The following is a 16,575-nucleotide window of genomic DNA, read 5'->3' as shown; positions in this document are numbered from 1 at the left end:
TTTAAGTTATTCAGGAATCACTGTGTACCATGTGTACATATTTGTTGCACTTAAGAAAAGACAATGTTTATGCTGGCAACTCTGTAAATAGCGCCAGGCACGCCATCGGCCATATTCTGTGACGCCAGGGAGTGGCGGACGCGGATGGATTGATTTTTACGTCATTTTTCGAGGTCTTGTGACGGCGCAACATTTGAACTTATATTCGCGATAAATCTCTAAAGTGAAGATAAATTCCAAAAACCATGACTGTATCAATTCAACTATAGTGTTCAAACAATTTACTTAATTATTTTGTTATAATAAAAATTGTTATAGCGTGTAAGAGGTGAGTGAAAAATATTCATCGCATTTTTTAGTATTAATTTATAATAACAAACTTTCATGCGATATAAATTATAATACATCCTAAATAATAAGTATTGTTTAGCCCCAATTTTGGAGCAACAATTCTATACATATTACTTATATATTTTAGTCTAATTCTTAACATCGGTTTTGTTGATGATATTGATTTACATAAAAATATAGGTACTTATAAAAATGGAACTATGACTTAGCTTATTAGTGTGTAGGTAAAAGGTAGGTATACACCTGAGTAATTTAGGTATATTTAGTTCCACGGGTTCCTATTATGGGTATACGTTTCTAAGTAGGTAATATACCTACCTATATTAAAATGAAGCTCAGTGGATATCCGGAATTCGCTTATCATCACAAAATTAATGTAAACACAACTTGTCGCTAATGTATTATACATGATAAACAATTGCTTAATATTTATTAGGCAATACCTACTTAATTTACCTCATTAATTAAATTTAAACATTCAATTTAAATATGTAGTCAGATTCGATTATGTAAAAGTAAATCAACGAAAGTATGGCAAAAAAGTACGGTTAGTTATTTACACTCAGTATTTTATGCTCAAAAATTCAACTGTTACATCATTGAATTACTTAGATAGGGATTCTTTAATTACCTACAAAGATAATGAAATTGCGATAAAAACTTAATTTATACTTAATTGTTTTCAGTTTTGATGCAATGATGAGGTTTAATTTAAAATTAAATTGTTTCGAAATTCCAATTATAGGGTACTAGCTGATGCCCGCGACTTCGTACGCGTGAATTTAGGTTTTAAATTCCCTTGGGAACTCTTTGATTTCCAGGGATAAAAAGTAGCCTATGTCACTCTCCAGGTCTTAAACTATACCCACGCAAAAAATCACGTCGATCCGTTGCTCCGTTGCGACGTGATTAAAGGACAAACCAACAAACACACACTTTCGCATTTATAATAGAGTTAGTGACTAGCTTATGCTTGCGACTTCTTCCGAGTCCGAGTGGCTGTCCTTGGTGTGCCTTGGCGTCAAAATAAACATAAAATATAAAAATCTCTACATAGTATAAAATAAAGTCGCTTCCCGCTGTCTGTATGTATGTATGTATGAACGCGTAGATCTTTTAAACTACGCAACGGATTTTAATGCGGTTTTCACCAATAGATAGAATGATTTAAGAGGAAGGTTTATAGCTATAGTTTAATTCTACAAAAATTAGAGATTCCTAGAGAAATTGAAATAATGTGAATTAGGTCGGAAAAATCCTCTCATTTGAGAGTTTCCGAGGCAATGACATCTCAATGACACCACATTAGTATCTACATTGCACCCATGCAAAGCCGGGGCGGATCGCTAGTAAATACATAATTCATAAATTCTATCTATTGGGATAGTTATCTGTATATTACGGAAACGCGTTATCGTTTTGTTCGTCAAGAACAATTCCCGCGATAAGCCAAGTCCGTGACATCTCAATGTTTGTGTACTTAATTAAAGTTATCTCGGTTCATATTGTACACAGTTCAGTCAATAACGACATGGATATATTATCTTACTCATTAGTTGTTATAATAAAAAACCGGCCTAGTGCGTGGCGGGGCACGCGCAGTGTAGGGTTCCGTAGTCAAAAGTTTGCTGGGTCAGTTAGTAAACAATAAATCAATCTAAACTAAATGAAATGAATATGATTACGATCAATCACAAATACAATAAAACTATAATATATATTAATATGCAACTCATAATATCTACGTACAATAATTAACTTCGAACAACAGATATAACTCTTTAACGTGTGAACCCTACTTATAGCCATTATAGTTTTCCTTTCCTCGGACAGACGGATGGACATGGTGAAACTATAAGGGTTCCTTGTTTACTACGGAACCCTAAAAACCGGCCTAGTGCGAGTCGGAGTAGCACAAGAAGCGTTCCATATCATCGTACACGAAATAGCATTTTTATTTTTTTAGGGTTCCGTACCTCAAGAGGAAAAAATGAACCCTTATAGGATCACTTCGTTGTCTGTCTGTCTGTCGTGTCTGTCAAGAAACCTACAGGGTAATCACGAAATTTGGTAGGTAGGTAGGTCTTATAGCACAAGTAAAGAAATAAATCCAAAAACCGTGAATTTGTGGTTACATCACAAAAAAATGTGCTCATAAATAAATAATAAGTATTTTCAATTGTAAAAGTAAGTAACCAAGTGGGGTAACATATGAAAGGGCCTATACCTGTACATTCAAAAACAGATTTCTATTTATTTTTATGCATAATATTTTTTGATTTATCGTGCAAAATGTCGCAGAAATACGACTGCGGTGTGGAACCCTCGGTGCGCGAGTCTGGAATCGCACGTGGCCGGTTTTTGTAATGTAATCACCAATTCAAGGTTTCCGGATTTTCCCTTTACTTTTGCTTTATGACATTGCTATCTGCCAAATTTCATGATTCAAGGTCAACGGGTCAACTAGGAAAACCTATCCTATAGGTTTTGATTTCCTGGACGGGCCTTGACAGATAGACAGACAGAGATCCTATAAGGCCTCCTTTTTTCTGGAGATATGAACCAAAAAATATAGATTATTCACCTCTCAGAATGAGAAAAATTTAGGCCTCATGGTGGACTATTAGGTATATGCACCAGCACCACACTGGCCAAGTGCGGATTTCACACAACTTTGAGAACATTATGGAGAAATCTCAAGCATGCACGTTTCCTCGTGATGTTTTTAATTACCGTTAAAACAAGTAATAAGTAGGGACACCTAAATTAGGTAATTAACAACTTACAAGTTAGCCCTTGACTGCAATCTCACCTGGTGGTAAGTGATGATGCAGTCTAAGATGATAGCGGGCTAACCTGGAAGGGGTATGGCAGTTTTTAATAAACCCATGCCCCTTTGGTTTCTACACGGCATCGTACCGGAACGCTAAATCGCTTGGCGGCACGGCTTTGCCGGTTTTTGTTCTACTTATAAGTATGTCATCACTCTGACTATGTCGTCATAGTCAGAGTGACAGGAAAAACATGGTCGAGAGTAGCTAAAGATAGAACGAAATGGCTTCTAATGGAGGAGGCTTTTACCGCCCTAGGCGGTCCTTACAATGAAACCCATTAGGTATACTAACATAGTTATTCAAGAATAAGAAACATAGTTTACTAACCTACTAATAATTATTTTATATTTTATTTTTTGTTAATTATGCACTGTATTAGTAATAAGAAAATATTGTAAGGAGAAAATAAAGCTATTTTTAATTTTTTAATTTTTTTATCTATATATATAAAAGGAAAAGGTGACTGACTGACTGACTGACTGATCTATCAACGCACAGCTCAAACTACTGGACGGATCGGGCTGAAATTTGGCATGCAGATAGCTATTATGACGTAGGCATCCGCTAAGAAAGGGTTTTTGAAAATTCAACTCCTAAGGGGGTGAAATAGGGTTTTGAAATTTTGTAGTCCACGCGGACGAAGTCGCGAGCATAAGCTAGTTTACTTATAAATAAAGGGGCGTCACACCTAACCAACTAATATCGTTGCGTTTAAATTGAAATCTGCTGTTTAAATTATTTATCTGATTTAAGATGCATAATACACATTATTTACCTATTTTACTTATTGTAACGAAGCATTAACGAGGCAATGGAGACGCGTCATGTTTATCTACACAGTTTCCATTGTGATTTGTGATACAGTGTTAACAAAGGTGTTTGTCTTGCATTGACACCAATTGGAACTGCACATGATATTATGACACCGCTAATTCGCAATAATATGATTTAGGCTCCCTGTCCATTGGTGCGGAGAAGGGAGGAGCGGAGCGAAGCTGTGCAAATATTAACCAATAGAATTGCGTAAAACTCCCGCTCCCCCGCTCCCGCTCCGCTAGGATTTGCGGACTACCTACTTAGTTTAAAAACTGTGAAAAGCTAGCTGACAGACAGACACACCTCAAACTTATAATATTACTAGCTTATGCTCGCGACTTCGTCCGTGTGAACTACACAAATTTCAACCCCCTTAGGGTTTGAATTTTCAAAAACCTTTTCTTAGCGGATGCCTACGTCATAATAGCTATCTGCATGCCAAATATCAGCTCGATCCGTCCAATAGTTTGAGCTGTGCGTTAATTAGATCAGTCAGTCAGTCACCTTGTCCATTTATATATTTAGACAAGTAAGTTAAGTAGTATGGATTTATTTATGGTGTCCTTTACTTAGATTAGTTTTTTAAATTGTTAGCTCCATTTTTTTTACATTGATATTCTTATTCTATTCAATTTTAATATTAATTTAATTCGCTTCATATTGTGTGTAGGTATATTGTTATGGGTTGTATTTTCATTGCCTGAAATAAAAAATATTATTATTATATATTATTTGCTCTCACGCCCGTGTACAAAATAGATACATATAAAAGCCAAAAAGTTTATAATATACTTACATACATAAAAATAAATAAATCTACACAAACATTACATACATACATATTTATACCGGGCGGAGGATTACACCCCGCCAGGGGAGACCAAACGGCCGGGGGTCAGGGCGACAGGTGAAGAAATCGGCGGACTATCCTAGCCGAGTCCAGCAAGACCGCTTTTTGCATCCTGGCTGCGAGCGAACTGCCACGGAACCCCAGTCGCCTCAGATGTTGAGCGAGGCTGACTGGGATCAACCCATTCGCAGATATGACGATTGGGATGATTTCAGTGGACTCCACATGCCACATGTCGGAAACCTCGTGAGCCAGATCGAGATATTTGCGCTTTTTCTCCGTCTCAGCTCTCACGAGGTTCTCGTCATACGGAATGGTGAGGTCCACCAAAAACACCCTCGACTGTGCCCGGTCCACCACCACGATGTCAGGCTTATTCGCTAGAATAGTCCTGTCCGTGATGATGGACCGGTCCCAATAGAGCCGGACTCCGTCGAGTCGAGTACCGGCACCGGTGTGTACTTGTAATACGGCAGCCTCTCATCCAGGAGACCGTACTTCAGAGCAAGCTCTTGGTGAAGGATTTTGGCTGCTTGGTTGTGTCTGTGCAGATACTCAGTGTTGGCAAGCGCTGAGCATCCCGAAAGCACATGTCTGAGTGACTCGCCGGGATGGCGACAAGCTATTATTATTATTATTATTATAATGAAGGATTCGATTTTAGTACCATTTTTTTTCAGCCATCCCAGTCCCCACAATGAGCGATATAAATCTAGACAAGCCTCGATATGACCAGAACACGTACATGGGCCGAGCGAAGCACTTCCTGCTTCTCACGAATCCCATCAACGCCTTCGCCAGCAATGCGGACTTGGAGGAGGCCAAGCAGATCGTTACCGAGTTCAGGTATGCCGTATCAACGGGAAGTATCCTGTAGGTTTCTTTGCGGACCGACAGACAGACAACAAAGTAATCCTATAAGGGTTCCGTTTTTCCTTTTGAGGAACGGAACCCTAAAAACGTGTCCAATTTAACCCCACAACGTTGCTTTATCCAGATTCCTGACACGCTGAAGCTGTGATCTATTTTGACAACAAAAGTACGCTGAGAACTGTTCCCCATAACTGAACTTGGTTTCAGGAAATCTCGCAAAATGCCTCCAGGGTACGATGCGGACAAGCTCTGGGCCACAAAGTACCTGTACGACAGCGCGTTCCACCCCGACACTGGGGAGAAGATGTTCGTACTGGGACGCATGTCCGCGCAGGCACCCATGAACACCCTCATCACTGGCTGTGAGTTGATACCCTCACATCTAAACCTCGTAGTATAGATAAAGTAAAGTAGGCAGCAGAAAATAATGTACATCGACCTTAAGAAGAAGATAGCAGATTTGTAGAGCATTGTCTCCGTCGTTGAAACCGACAAAACGTCATATGGGTATGAGTGACAGAGACAACGCTCTACAAAGCCGAAATATCATTCTAAAGGCCGATGTACATTACTGACTGCCGCGTACTGTATACACCATCTTTGCCCGCGTTTGGGATGACCTCTGAATTATAAGAGCTAGATATGGGTACCTATTAAGCAATAATAAAAAAATTAAAAAAAAGAAAAAAAAAGGTAGGTACCTACTAATAATTTGGAAAAAAATTAAAGTAAAAAGGAAAAAAAGATTTAAAAATGTATATATACAAAATATATCTAAAAAAATATCTAAAAAAAATTATATATATAATATATAGGAATTAAAAAAAAAATTTTAGAGGTAGGCTTATTTATTTATTTATTTATTTTAATATGATTAAAATGAACCAATAACAATTTTTTATTATGCTGAACAGGCATGATAACGTTCTACAAGACGACAGCAGCCACAGTGTTCTGGCAATGGGTGAACCAGACTTTCAACGCAGTGGTCAACTACACCAACAGATCTGGCGACGCGCCGCTGTCTACCTCGTGAGTTGTCCTCTCATATTATATGTAGTGTGTCTGTCTATCTGTTTATTATAATATATTATCTAACGGTCAATCGCTAAATCGATTTTGACGAAAGGCACAGAACTATCTTGTATCCAAGACATGGACATAGGATATTTTTCATATCGAAAAATCAAAAATTTCATTTCACGAAATTTTCAAAAATGTAAAAGCAATGCGGCGAAGCTGTGGTAGCCTAGTGTTTAGGACATCCGCCTTCCAAACATAGGTCGGGGGTTCGATCCCGGGCACGCGCCTTTAACTTTTCGGAGTTATGTGCGTTTTTAAGTAGTTAAAATATCACTTGCAGGAAAACATCGTGAGAAAACCTGCATGCCTCAGCATGTCTGCATGCTTCTCCATAATGTTCTCAAAGGTGTGTGATTTGTGAAGTCTGCCAATCCGCACTTGGCCAGCGTGGTAGACTATGGCCAAAACCCTTCCCACGCTGAGACCCGTGCTCTGTAGTGAGCCGGTGATGGGTAGATCACGATGATGATGATGAAACATTGTGTTTTGCAGACAACTATTGGCGTCGTACTGCGCGGCGTGTGGAGGCGCCCTTACCACCGCACTGTACCTCAACAGCAAAGTTAAGGTGAGTGTACACACAGAGCATTAAATCAATTCATATTTTAAGAACATTATCCTAATCCCAATCCTAATCCTAATCCTACTAATCTCTATATATAAAAATGAATCGCTAAATGTGTTGCTGATCGCAAACCTCGAGAACAGCTGAACCGATTTCGCTAATTCTTTTTTTATTTTCGTTGAAGTACGAGGATGGTTCTTACGGCGAGAAAAATTTAAAAAATTTAAATCGACTGCTAGGCGGTACGAAGTGCGCCCGGGCAGCTAGTCTAATCTAAATATTATATAAAAGGAAAAGGTGACTGACTGACTGACTGACTGACTGATCTATCAACGTACAGATCAAACTACTGGACGGATCGGGCTGAAATTTGTCATGTAGAAAGCTATTATGATGTAGGCTTCCGCTAAGAAAGGATTTTTGAAAATTCAACCCCTAAGGGGGTGAAATAGGGGTTTGAAATTTGTGTAGTCCACGCGGACGAAGTCGCGAGCATAAGCTAGTGGCATAATAAAGTGCTAGAATGTGTTAGAACTTAGAGTTGTTAACTAACACACATATTAGAGTATAGTTCATACTTCATAAGTAGGTACATAAACATGCTAGTTACTAATAGTTGAATAAATTTTGATTTTGATTTGATTTGATTTGGCGTAAAATGGCTGTGATACACAGACAGACAAATGTTTCACTATGGAACCCTAAAAAAGTTGAACGATACAAGAGAAGGAATGGAAAGAATTAAAATTTAAATTATATGACTAATACCAAATTATTGATAACACAATATTACGAATATCTAATAGTATTATTATAAATGTGAAAGTGTGGATGTTTGGATGTTTGTTACTCAATCACGCAAAAACTGCTCGACGGATTTGGCTGAAATTTGGTGTGGAGATAGATTATACCCTGGATTAACACATAGGCTACTTTTTATCCCGGGAAAATAACAAATGGTTAATTTAAATTTACTTATAATAAGATAGTGCTACAAAAAAAAACATGGATTTTCAATAATGTGTCTGATTACTGATGTACAAACTACGATGTTTTGCTTGAAAACAAATTTACGTGCTTGACGTCAAGCCGCTTGACCGTCTGGGAACCTCTTTACGCGAATGTACTTGTAAAACTAGTAAAATCAATATTTATCGACGCGACGTCAGCGACGTGGAGTCAAGGCCTAATTCAATAATAATCACAACGTCAATACAATACTCAGTCGGACTATAAACGGATGTTTAATATTTTTTTGTGTAACAAATATTAGCCGTGTTAATTATTATGACTAATATTCAGTGGCGTGCACAGGGTTTGAAGCCAGGGTAGGCATTAGTTAGGTAGGAACCTGTTTACTGGCAGGTCATAATGAAAAATATGCATTGAGCTATTACAACTGGGGTAAGCAGTGCATTTATGCCTCTATGACCTGCACGCCACTGCTAATATTCCCCTTTCCCCTCCAACTAAGCGAATAACTTGCGCTAGGAGTAGGCATGACAATAGTGCAACGGGTGGGGTTTGAACCGGCAACCTTTCGGAATTCAGTCCGCTCCTTAACTGTTGAGCTATATGTGTAAATTCATCTCAACTCATTATCAGCTCACTACTGAGCACAGGTCTATCAGAATAATGGTCTGATTGCAGCCAAGTGCTAGTCTAAAAAAAAGTAACAAGGGTGTAGGTCCTCCTAGTCTGGTCTAGGCTGGTCAATCTATATTCTGGACCCCCCAATAGAAGACCTGCGGGGTGATTACGTATTTCGCGGCAGGCGTAAATCTCGCGATCATTTCATTGCTGTCGCAATAGCAAAAGCAAAATAAGAAGAAGAAGAGAGACAACAAATGAACTGTCGCATTGCTACTGCTGTCGCGTTGCTGTCGCTACTGCAACGTTCTACGTAATCACCCCACGGTGCGTGATTGTGCGGATTATCACGCACGGCTACCACGGAGATGCTCTCACATTTGGTGCGAATTGGTCCGCGTCCATCCGCAATATCACGTGCCGTGGGAAGCCGGTATATCATAGCTTAGAAGATTAAAAACTAGAAAAACAAGTACATTACGCGGCCGAAAGTGATGTACATCGGCCTTTAGAATGACATTTCGGCTTTGTAGAGCGTTGTCTCTCTCACTCATACTTATATGACGTTTTGTCGGTCTCTACGACAGAGGCAGTGCTCTACAAATTTGCTATCTCCGTCTAAAGGTCGATGTACATTACTTTCGGCCGCGTATTGTACCTACCTACTTACCCAATTATTAGGTAGGTAAATATACGGTTTAAAATAATAAACTTATTTTCAATATTATGGGGCAAAATATTTCAATGTACCTAGGTATAAAATGAAGTAGGTAGGTACGAGTTTACTTATTTCACTTATCAATGGATTAATTAATTTATCGTAACTAGATAATAGTAAATAATAAATAGATGACCCCGAAAATATTTATGACTAGCTTATGCTCGCGACTTCGTCCGCGTGGACTACACAAATTTCAAATCCCTATTTCACCCCCTTAGGGGTTGAATTTTCAAAAACCCTTTCTTAGCGGATGCCTACGTCATAATAGTTATCTGCATGCCAAATTTCAGCCCGATCCGTCCAGTAGTTTGAGCTGTGCGTTGATAGATCAGTCAGTCAGTCAGTCAGTCAGTCATTCAGTCAGTCAGTCAGTCAATCATTCAGTCAGTCAGTCACCTTTTCCTTTTATATATTTAAAGATTCTTCCTACAGATTTTTAATTTAAAACATTTAGGGAAAATCACAGCATACAAATTAAGTTAAAAACAATAAATACCTACGTACCTATAAATACCTTATCACTTACGCATGATTGATAATCTTTAGATACTGAGGATTTTGGTAAATATTTATTTGGGTATGTACTCGTACCTACGTCATAGAGGTGTGTCGTGAAATTAAACAAAGGATGTCTATTGATTGTCTATGATGGACTTCTATTAGCTATTAACTACTAGCTGATGCTCGCGACTTCATCCGCGTGGAATTAGGTTTTACAAATCCCGCGGAAACTCTTACACTTTTCGGGATAAAAAGTATCTAGCCTTTGTCACTCTCCAAGTTTTTATCCACATTCTACACGGTACACTCATGCAAAAAATCACGTCAATCCGTTGCACCGTTGCGACGTGATTGAGGGAGAAACCAACAAACAAACACACTTTCGCAATTATAATAAGGGTACTTTGTATTTGTATTTGTATTTATTTCGATTTAGACTCATTATAAGGCGCTTACGAAAGTCAGATCGGTATAGAACAATACAATAATAAAATGATTGTACAAAATATGGCATATTATATTCTTTTTTTTTTTTTTTTTTAGATAATACTAGTAAATCAATACTAATAAATTACTATCACAGAGGTTTGTTGGGCACGAACTAAGACGTGCCCAACAAAAAAAGCTAAACTATGGCAAAGACAAAAAAACTGTGTTTATATCTCTACTAGCTTATGCTCGCGTCTTCGTCCGCGTGGACTACAAAATTTCAAACCCCTATTTCACCCCCTTAGGAGTTGAATTTTCAAAAATCCTTTCTTAGCGGATGCCTACGTCATAATAGCTATCTGCATGCCGAATTTCAGCCCGATCTGTCCAGTAGTTTGAGCTGTGCGTTGATAGATCAGTCAGTCAGTCACTTTTTCCTTTTATATATATAGATCACTCTTCAGCGCTTTTCTATACACCTAGCTTGCTCTAACAAGGTATTATTATTTTAATGCCAAATCTACCTTGATTCTTAATCTGAGGGTAGCTACGTATTAAATTATTTTGATGCCATTGCCAAGTCTCCTTGATTCTGTCCGAGATTATAGCATTTTTTCACCGTCAATTTCAGAACTTGAGCCCCATCTATGGGCGCCTGGTGCCGTTCGCGGCGGTGTGCGGCGCGAACTTGATCAACATTCCCATGATGAGGAGCGGGTAACTAACTCTTCGATTACAATTTTCATAAGTACAAAAAATCCCATCATCAAAACCTATAGCGCTCTCTTGTTTTGTTGCCGTTATTTAGTTAAGTAGTTCCCTATTACTCACAATGTTTTTATTACATGTTTTCCAGGGAACTCCTAAACGGCACCCCAGTGTTCACGCCCGACGGTGTGCGAGTGGGGGAGTCTAAAGCCGCCGCCCGATACGGGATAGGACTCGTGTGCATCTCCCGAATCTTCATGGCGTTGCCGGGAATGAGTGAGTGTTGCCTTTATTGTGGGGGAGTCTAAAGCCGCCGCCAGATACGGGATAGGACTCGTGTGCATCTCCCGAATCTTCATGGCGTTGCCGGGAATGAGTGAGTGTTGCCTTTATTGTGGGGGAGTCTAAAGCCGCCGCCAGATACGGGATAGGACTCGTGTGCATCTCCCGAGTCTTCATGGCGTTGCCGGGAATGAGTGAGTGTTGCCTTTATTGTGGGGGAGTCTAAAGCCGCCGCCAGATACGGGATAGGACTCGTGTGCATCTCCCGAATCTTCATGGCGTTGCCGGGAATGAGTGAGTGTTGCCTTTATTGTGGGGGAGTCTAAAGCCGCCGCCCGATACGGGATAGGACTCGTGTGCATCTCCCGAATCTTCATGGCGTTGCCGGGAATGAGTGAGTGTTGCCTTTATTGTAGGGGAGTCTAAAGCCGCCGCCAGATACGGGATAGGACTCGTGTGCATCTCCCGAGTCTTCATGGCGTTGCCGGGAATGAGTGAGTGTTGCCTTTATTGTGGGGGAGTCTAAAGCCGCCGCCAGATACGGGATAGGACTCGTGTGCATCTCCCGAGTCTTCATGGCGTTGCCGGGAATGAGTGAGTGTTGCCTTTATTGTGGGAGAGTCTAAAGCCGCCGCCAGATACGGGATAGGACTCGTGTGCATCTCCCGAGTCTTCATGGCGTTGCCGGGAATGAGTGAGTGTTGCCTTTATTGTGGGGGAGTCTAAAGCCGCCGCCAGATACGGGATAGGACTTGTGTGCATCTCCCGAGTCTTCATGGCGTTGCCGGGAATGAGTGAGTGTTGCCTTTATTGTGGGGGAGTCTAACTCTAAAGCCGCCGCCAGATACGAGATAGGACTCGTGTGCATCTCCCGAGTCTTCATGGCGTTGCCGGGAATCCCAGTAAACGGTAGCCATTTTGAGACCAATCACAAAAATGTTTCCACAAACATTGTTAGAGAATGTTACCTCAACAGAGCAACATAAAAACGTCCGTTGCCTGCCAAGTTGGAGAACATAATGCCGATTGCCGTGCGCCTTGATTGTTGCCGAAAGTTATTCTATGTTATATTTTGTTAATTTATGTTTGTGGGCGGTATGGACGCGATGAGTCAACAAATAGTAACAAGTAGCCTCAAAAGTTGCAGATAGTTACCTAATGTTACCGTGTTGCACAGTGTTGCTCCACAAAAGTTAACTGCGGTGTGGATGCACCGTAAAAAGGCATCAAAGATGTTGCAACAGTTACCTAAATTATAAGTTAATTTAGTAAGTTATATTTTCAGAATTAAGTTTTTTTAAATGTATTAGTGCAAGTAGCCGTAAGTTAATCTAATAAAAAAAAAAATAAAAAAAAAAAAAAAAAGAATAAAAAAATATTTTTTCTCTTGTCCACAGCGGTGACACCGATAATAACTAACATAGCGATCAACAAGGGAGTATTCTGCAGGCGGCCCATGATGGTGATTCCATTCCAACTCTTCCTCGTGGGCCTTTGCGTCACCTTCGCCACTCCACTTTGCTGTGCTCTGTTTGAGCAAAGGGCTTCGCTCGGCGTGGACAGCCTTGAGTCTGAACTAAAGGTGAGCTAGTAGCTGTGTGAGAAGGTGGCTAGCTGAGTTGGTGGCTTGCTGAGTTGGTGGCTAGCTGAGTTGGTGGCTAGCTGAGTTGGTGGCTTGCTGAGTTGGTGGCTAGCTGAGTTGGTGGCTTGCTGAGTTGGTGGCTAGCTGAGTTGGTGGCTTGCTGAGTTGGTGGCTAGCTGAGTTGGTGGCTTGCTGAGTTGGTGGCTAGCTGAGTTGGTGGCTTGCTGAGTTGGTGGCTAGCTGAGTTGGTGGCTAGCAGAGTTGGTGGCTAGCTGAGTTGGTGGCTAGCTGAGTTGGTGGCTAGCTGAGTTGGTGGCTAGCTGTGTGGGTTAATGCTAGCTAGGTATGTTAGTGGCTTGCTGAATGAGATAGTGCTAGCTATATTTGTGCCTTGTTGAGTGAGTTAGAGGCTAGTTGCGTTTTTTTTTTTTTTTAAAGAATATTAGCAATTTTTTTAAATGACTAATATTCCCCTTTCCTCTCCAACTAAGCGTCAAGCTTGTGCTAGGAGTAGGTACGACAATAGTGCAACGGGCGGGGTTTGAACCGTCGACCTTTCAGTTTTCAGTACACTCCTTTACCGGTTGAGCTATTGAGGCTCACAAAATTGCAAAACTTATTGTACCTAATGATGTGTGAGTTAGTGACTTGCTGTGTTAGCGGCTAGTTATGATAGTGGCTAGTGCTGTTTGAGTTAGTGGCTTGTCGTATTTAGTGGCTTGCTGTGTGTTTTAATGGCTTGCTGAGTGAGTTAGTGGCTAGTTGTGAGTTGGTAGCTAGTATATTATGTGTGGGTGTCTAGGTTTGTGAGCTAGTTGCTTGTTGTGTGAGTTAGTGGCTAGAGCTATGTGTTAGTGGCCCGCTGAGGCATACTTAGTGTGAACCAAATATGACTCACAGACGTTTTGTGAGCCACAAGTGGTGCACAGTACCTACAGTGAACATGTTGATCTATATAATTCACTAGCTGATGCCCACGACTTCGTACGCGTAGAATTCGGTTTTTTGAAAATCCCGTGAGAACTCTTTAATTTTCCGGGATAAAAAGTAGCCGATGTCATTCTCCAGGTCTTTATCTATACCCATGCAAAAAATCACGTCGATCCGTTGCTCTGTTGCGACGTGATTGGAGGACAAACCAACAAACCAAAAAACCAATAAACCAACAAACACACATTCACATTTATAATATGGGTACTGATTTATTTCAGACACAAGTAAAGAAGAATTATCCAAAAATAAAAGAAGTTTACTTCAACAAGGGACTTTAAAAGTGCCCAAATGATCACGGCAGCTGAAACCAATGAAACCTCCGAGACTTCAACTAGGCGTTCTAGAAGTCTCCAGATGTTGTCAATTGTTGATTCCCCGTTTTAGATGCATTTTTAGCTATTTATAATATATAATTTATATAGTTGGTGGGCGATTTGTTGTTAAGTTTTTACACCGCTCTAAATGTTTACAAACTGTTTTTTTTTTAATTTCTAAAGATTGTAGGTAGGTACCTACATTTTTCCGCTTGACATGATCCAGAAATTCTCTTGAGTTTATGTAGATGTTGCACATTCCTCTTATAATACTGATCTAAGCTAGATAATAACAAGGTACAAATAAATCAATCAAGGTACAGCAAATCCGATCCTAAAATCTTTATAAACACATAACATAGAAAAAGTATATATAATATATATATTAAAAATAGTGTTTGGATGATCAGTGATCGAGATCGATCAAGTTTTTGAACACTGGTCGCTACTGTTGAATGGTGAAGTAAAAGAATTTATTTCAGTTTTTTGTACTTCATTTTTACTGTACAAGAGAGTGGAGATACGCTATTATATTTATTTCAATAAAAATTATAGAGACCTTCATCGAATTCCGATGAAGGATTCCGGTCTTTAAAAAGTACCTACATTGTTGTAGGTACTTTTTAAAGACAGAGGTTTAGCATTTTATCTTCCATTAAATCGGGGTAAATTTTGAAAAGGGTTTAAAGCGTTCAAATAAATCGTCCGCCAGTTCCGAGACTAATATTGCAGGTCGCAACTAAACATTCCTTCATATGATCATATTTATTATTTATAATTATATTTGTTAATAGATCTGTTCCTATTTTATAAATTATACATTATTTTTATTATTATTTAGGGTAATTTATTGAGTGTTAGTTATTTTCTAGTGTTGACTTGTTGTTGTGATAGGTATATTTACCTACCTATTTTGATTGCTCCTTCGACATTTTTTCAATCAAGACTAAGTTTGTACAGTAGCCGGCAAGAAATATTGTACATCGACCTTTAGAATGAGATTTCGGCTTTGTAGAGCATTGTCTCTGTCACTCATACGTAGGTATGTGACGTTTTGTTGGTCTCAACGACAAAGACATCGCTCTACGAAACCAAACAAATGTTGAGGGAACCAATGAACTTACAAACAAAGATATTATTAGGTTGACCCTTGCGAAAAAAATCCAATGATACAGTCTATTGGTAAAATCAGTTGTTAGCAATATTAATAAGCATTAGCTAATTATTTTTTGAATTATGGCTCAAATTGTGTTTATTTAGCAATAAATTAAAAAAAGTACCTAGGGGTAGGTACTTAAAAAAACTATTGTTTTTTTACCATTTATTATTAATTTGACTGTTGCTTAGCAATTTATAAAGTCAATTAAATGCTTAGATTAATTATTATTACCTATTAATAATAATCGCGACAATAATAATTCCAATTATGTTTCAAATGCAAATTGATTAGTGAAGTAGGTAATGTACAAAATAAATGTTGATTAATATTATGTAAGTATATAATACTGGTTTTATTTTGAACCCTTGTCCCCTCAGCGGGGCTAACATAAAAATAACGTTGGTCAAAGTGTTGGGGCAAGCATAGATAATAAATGGTCTTATCCAAGTGGTTACATACTCTTTGGTTGTTATTTTGGCCTGTGTCTGTGATAACGTCCATGAGACATAGAGTAATAAAGGTAGATACAGGAACGTTTGCTTTCTCATTCACACTAAAAAGAGAGCACAGATAAAGTTACTAATGTGATAAACAGAGACGCAGCTAACCTATTTTTTGTCCCTTACCGTGTAACCAATTTATTTCAAGAATACATACAAGGAATGCAACTTTAGTTGCAAAACAAACTTTGTGAATTCGTGGCGACATTGTATTTCTCATTAGATATTTACTTTTTTCACATAAAAAAACGTTTAATACAAATATTGTTGATCGGTTAATACAAAATATATTGACTACTTAACAATAGTAACTATTTTCGTGTTATTGATCGTTACGTCGTGCTATCGCTATCTCATACGCGGTTACACAGTACTTCAATCTACCGTTATTACTCTATCTACGAAATGATGATCACAGAACACT

At 39.0% G+C, this 16,575-nt stretch overlaps 1 protein-coding gene across 2 annotated transcripts; it reads left to right on the top strand.

The window, feature by feature from the left end:
• Positions 1 to 131: 131 nt before the first annotated feature.
• Positions 132 to 14,636, top strand: Sfxn1-3 (Sideroflexin-1-3). 2 transcript variants are annotated; one of them, XM_069506995.1, is made up of 9 exons: positions 132 to 328; positions 5,541 to 5,697; positions 5,932 to 6,086; positions 6,639 to 6,756; positions 7,300 to 7,375; positions 11,245 to 11,330; positions 11,470 to 11,597; positions 13,001 to 13,185; positions 14,397 to 14,636. In XM_069506995.1, exons 2-9 carry the CDS (start codon positions 5,549 to 5,551, stop codon positions 14,454 to 14,456), a joined length of 957 nt encoding a protein of 318 aa, XP_069363096.1. In that variant the 5' UTR covers positions 132 to 328; positions 5,541 to 5,548; the 3' UTR covers positions 14,457 to 14,636. The 2 variants fall into 2 exon arrangements, with proteins under 2 accessions (XP_069363096.1, XP_034837358.1); XM_034981467.2 differs by having other exon boundaries at positions 5,532 to 5,697.
• The last annotated feature ends 1,939 nt before the right edge of the window (positions 14,637 to 16,575 follow it).

This window comes from Maniola hyperantus, chromosome 24 (genome assembly GCF_902806685.2).
Source record: "Maniola hyperantus chromosome 24, iAphHyp1.2, whole genome shotgun sequence".
In the NCBI taxonomy this organism is placed as follows: Eukaryota; Metazoa; Arthropoda; class Insecta; order Lepidoptera; family Nymphalidae; genus Maniola; species Maniola hyperantus.
Note: the sequence above shows the minus strand (reverse complement) of the source record. Positions and strands in the feature narration are given on the sequence as shown.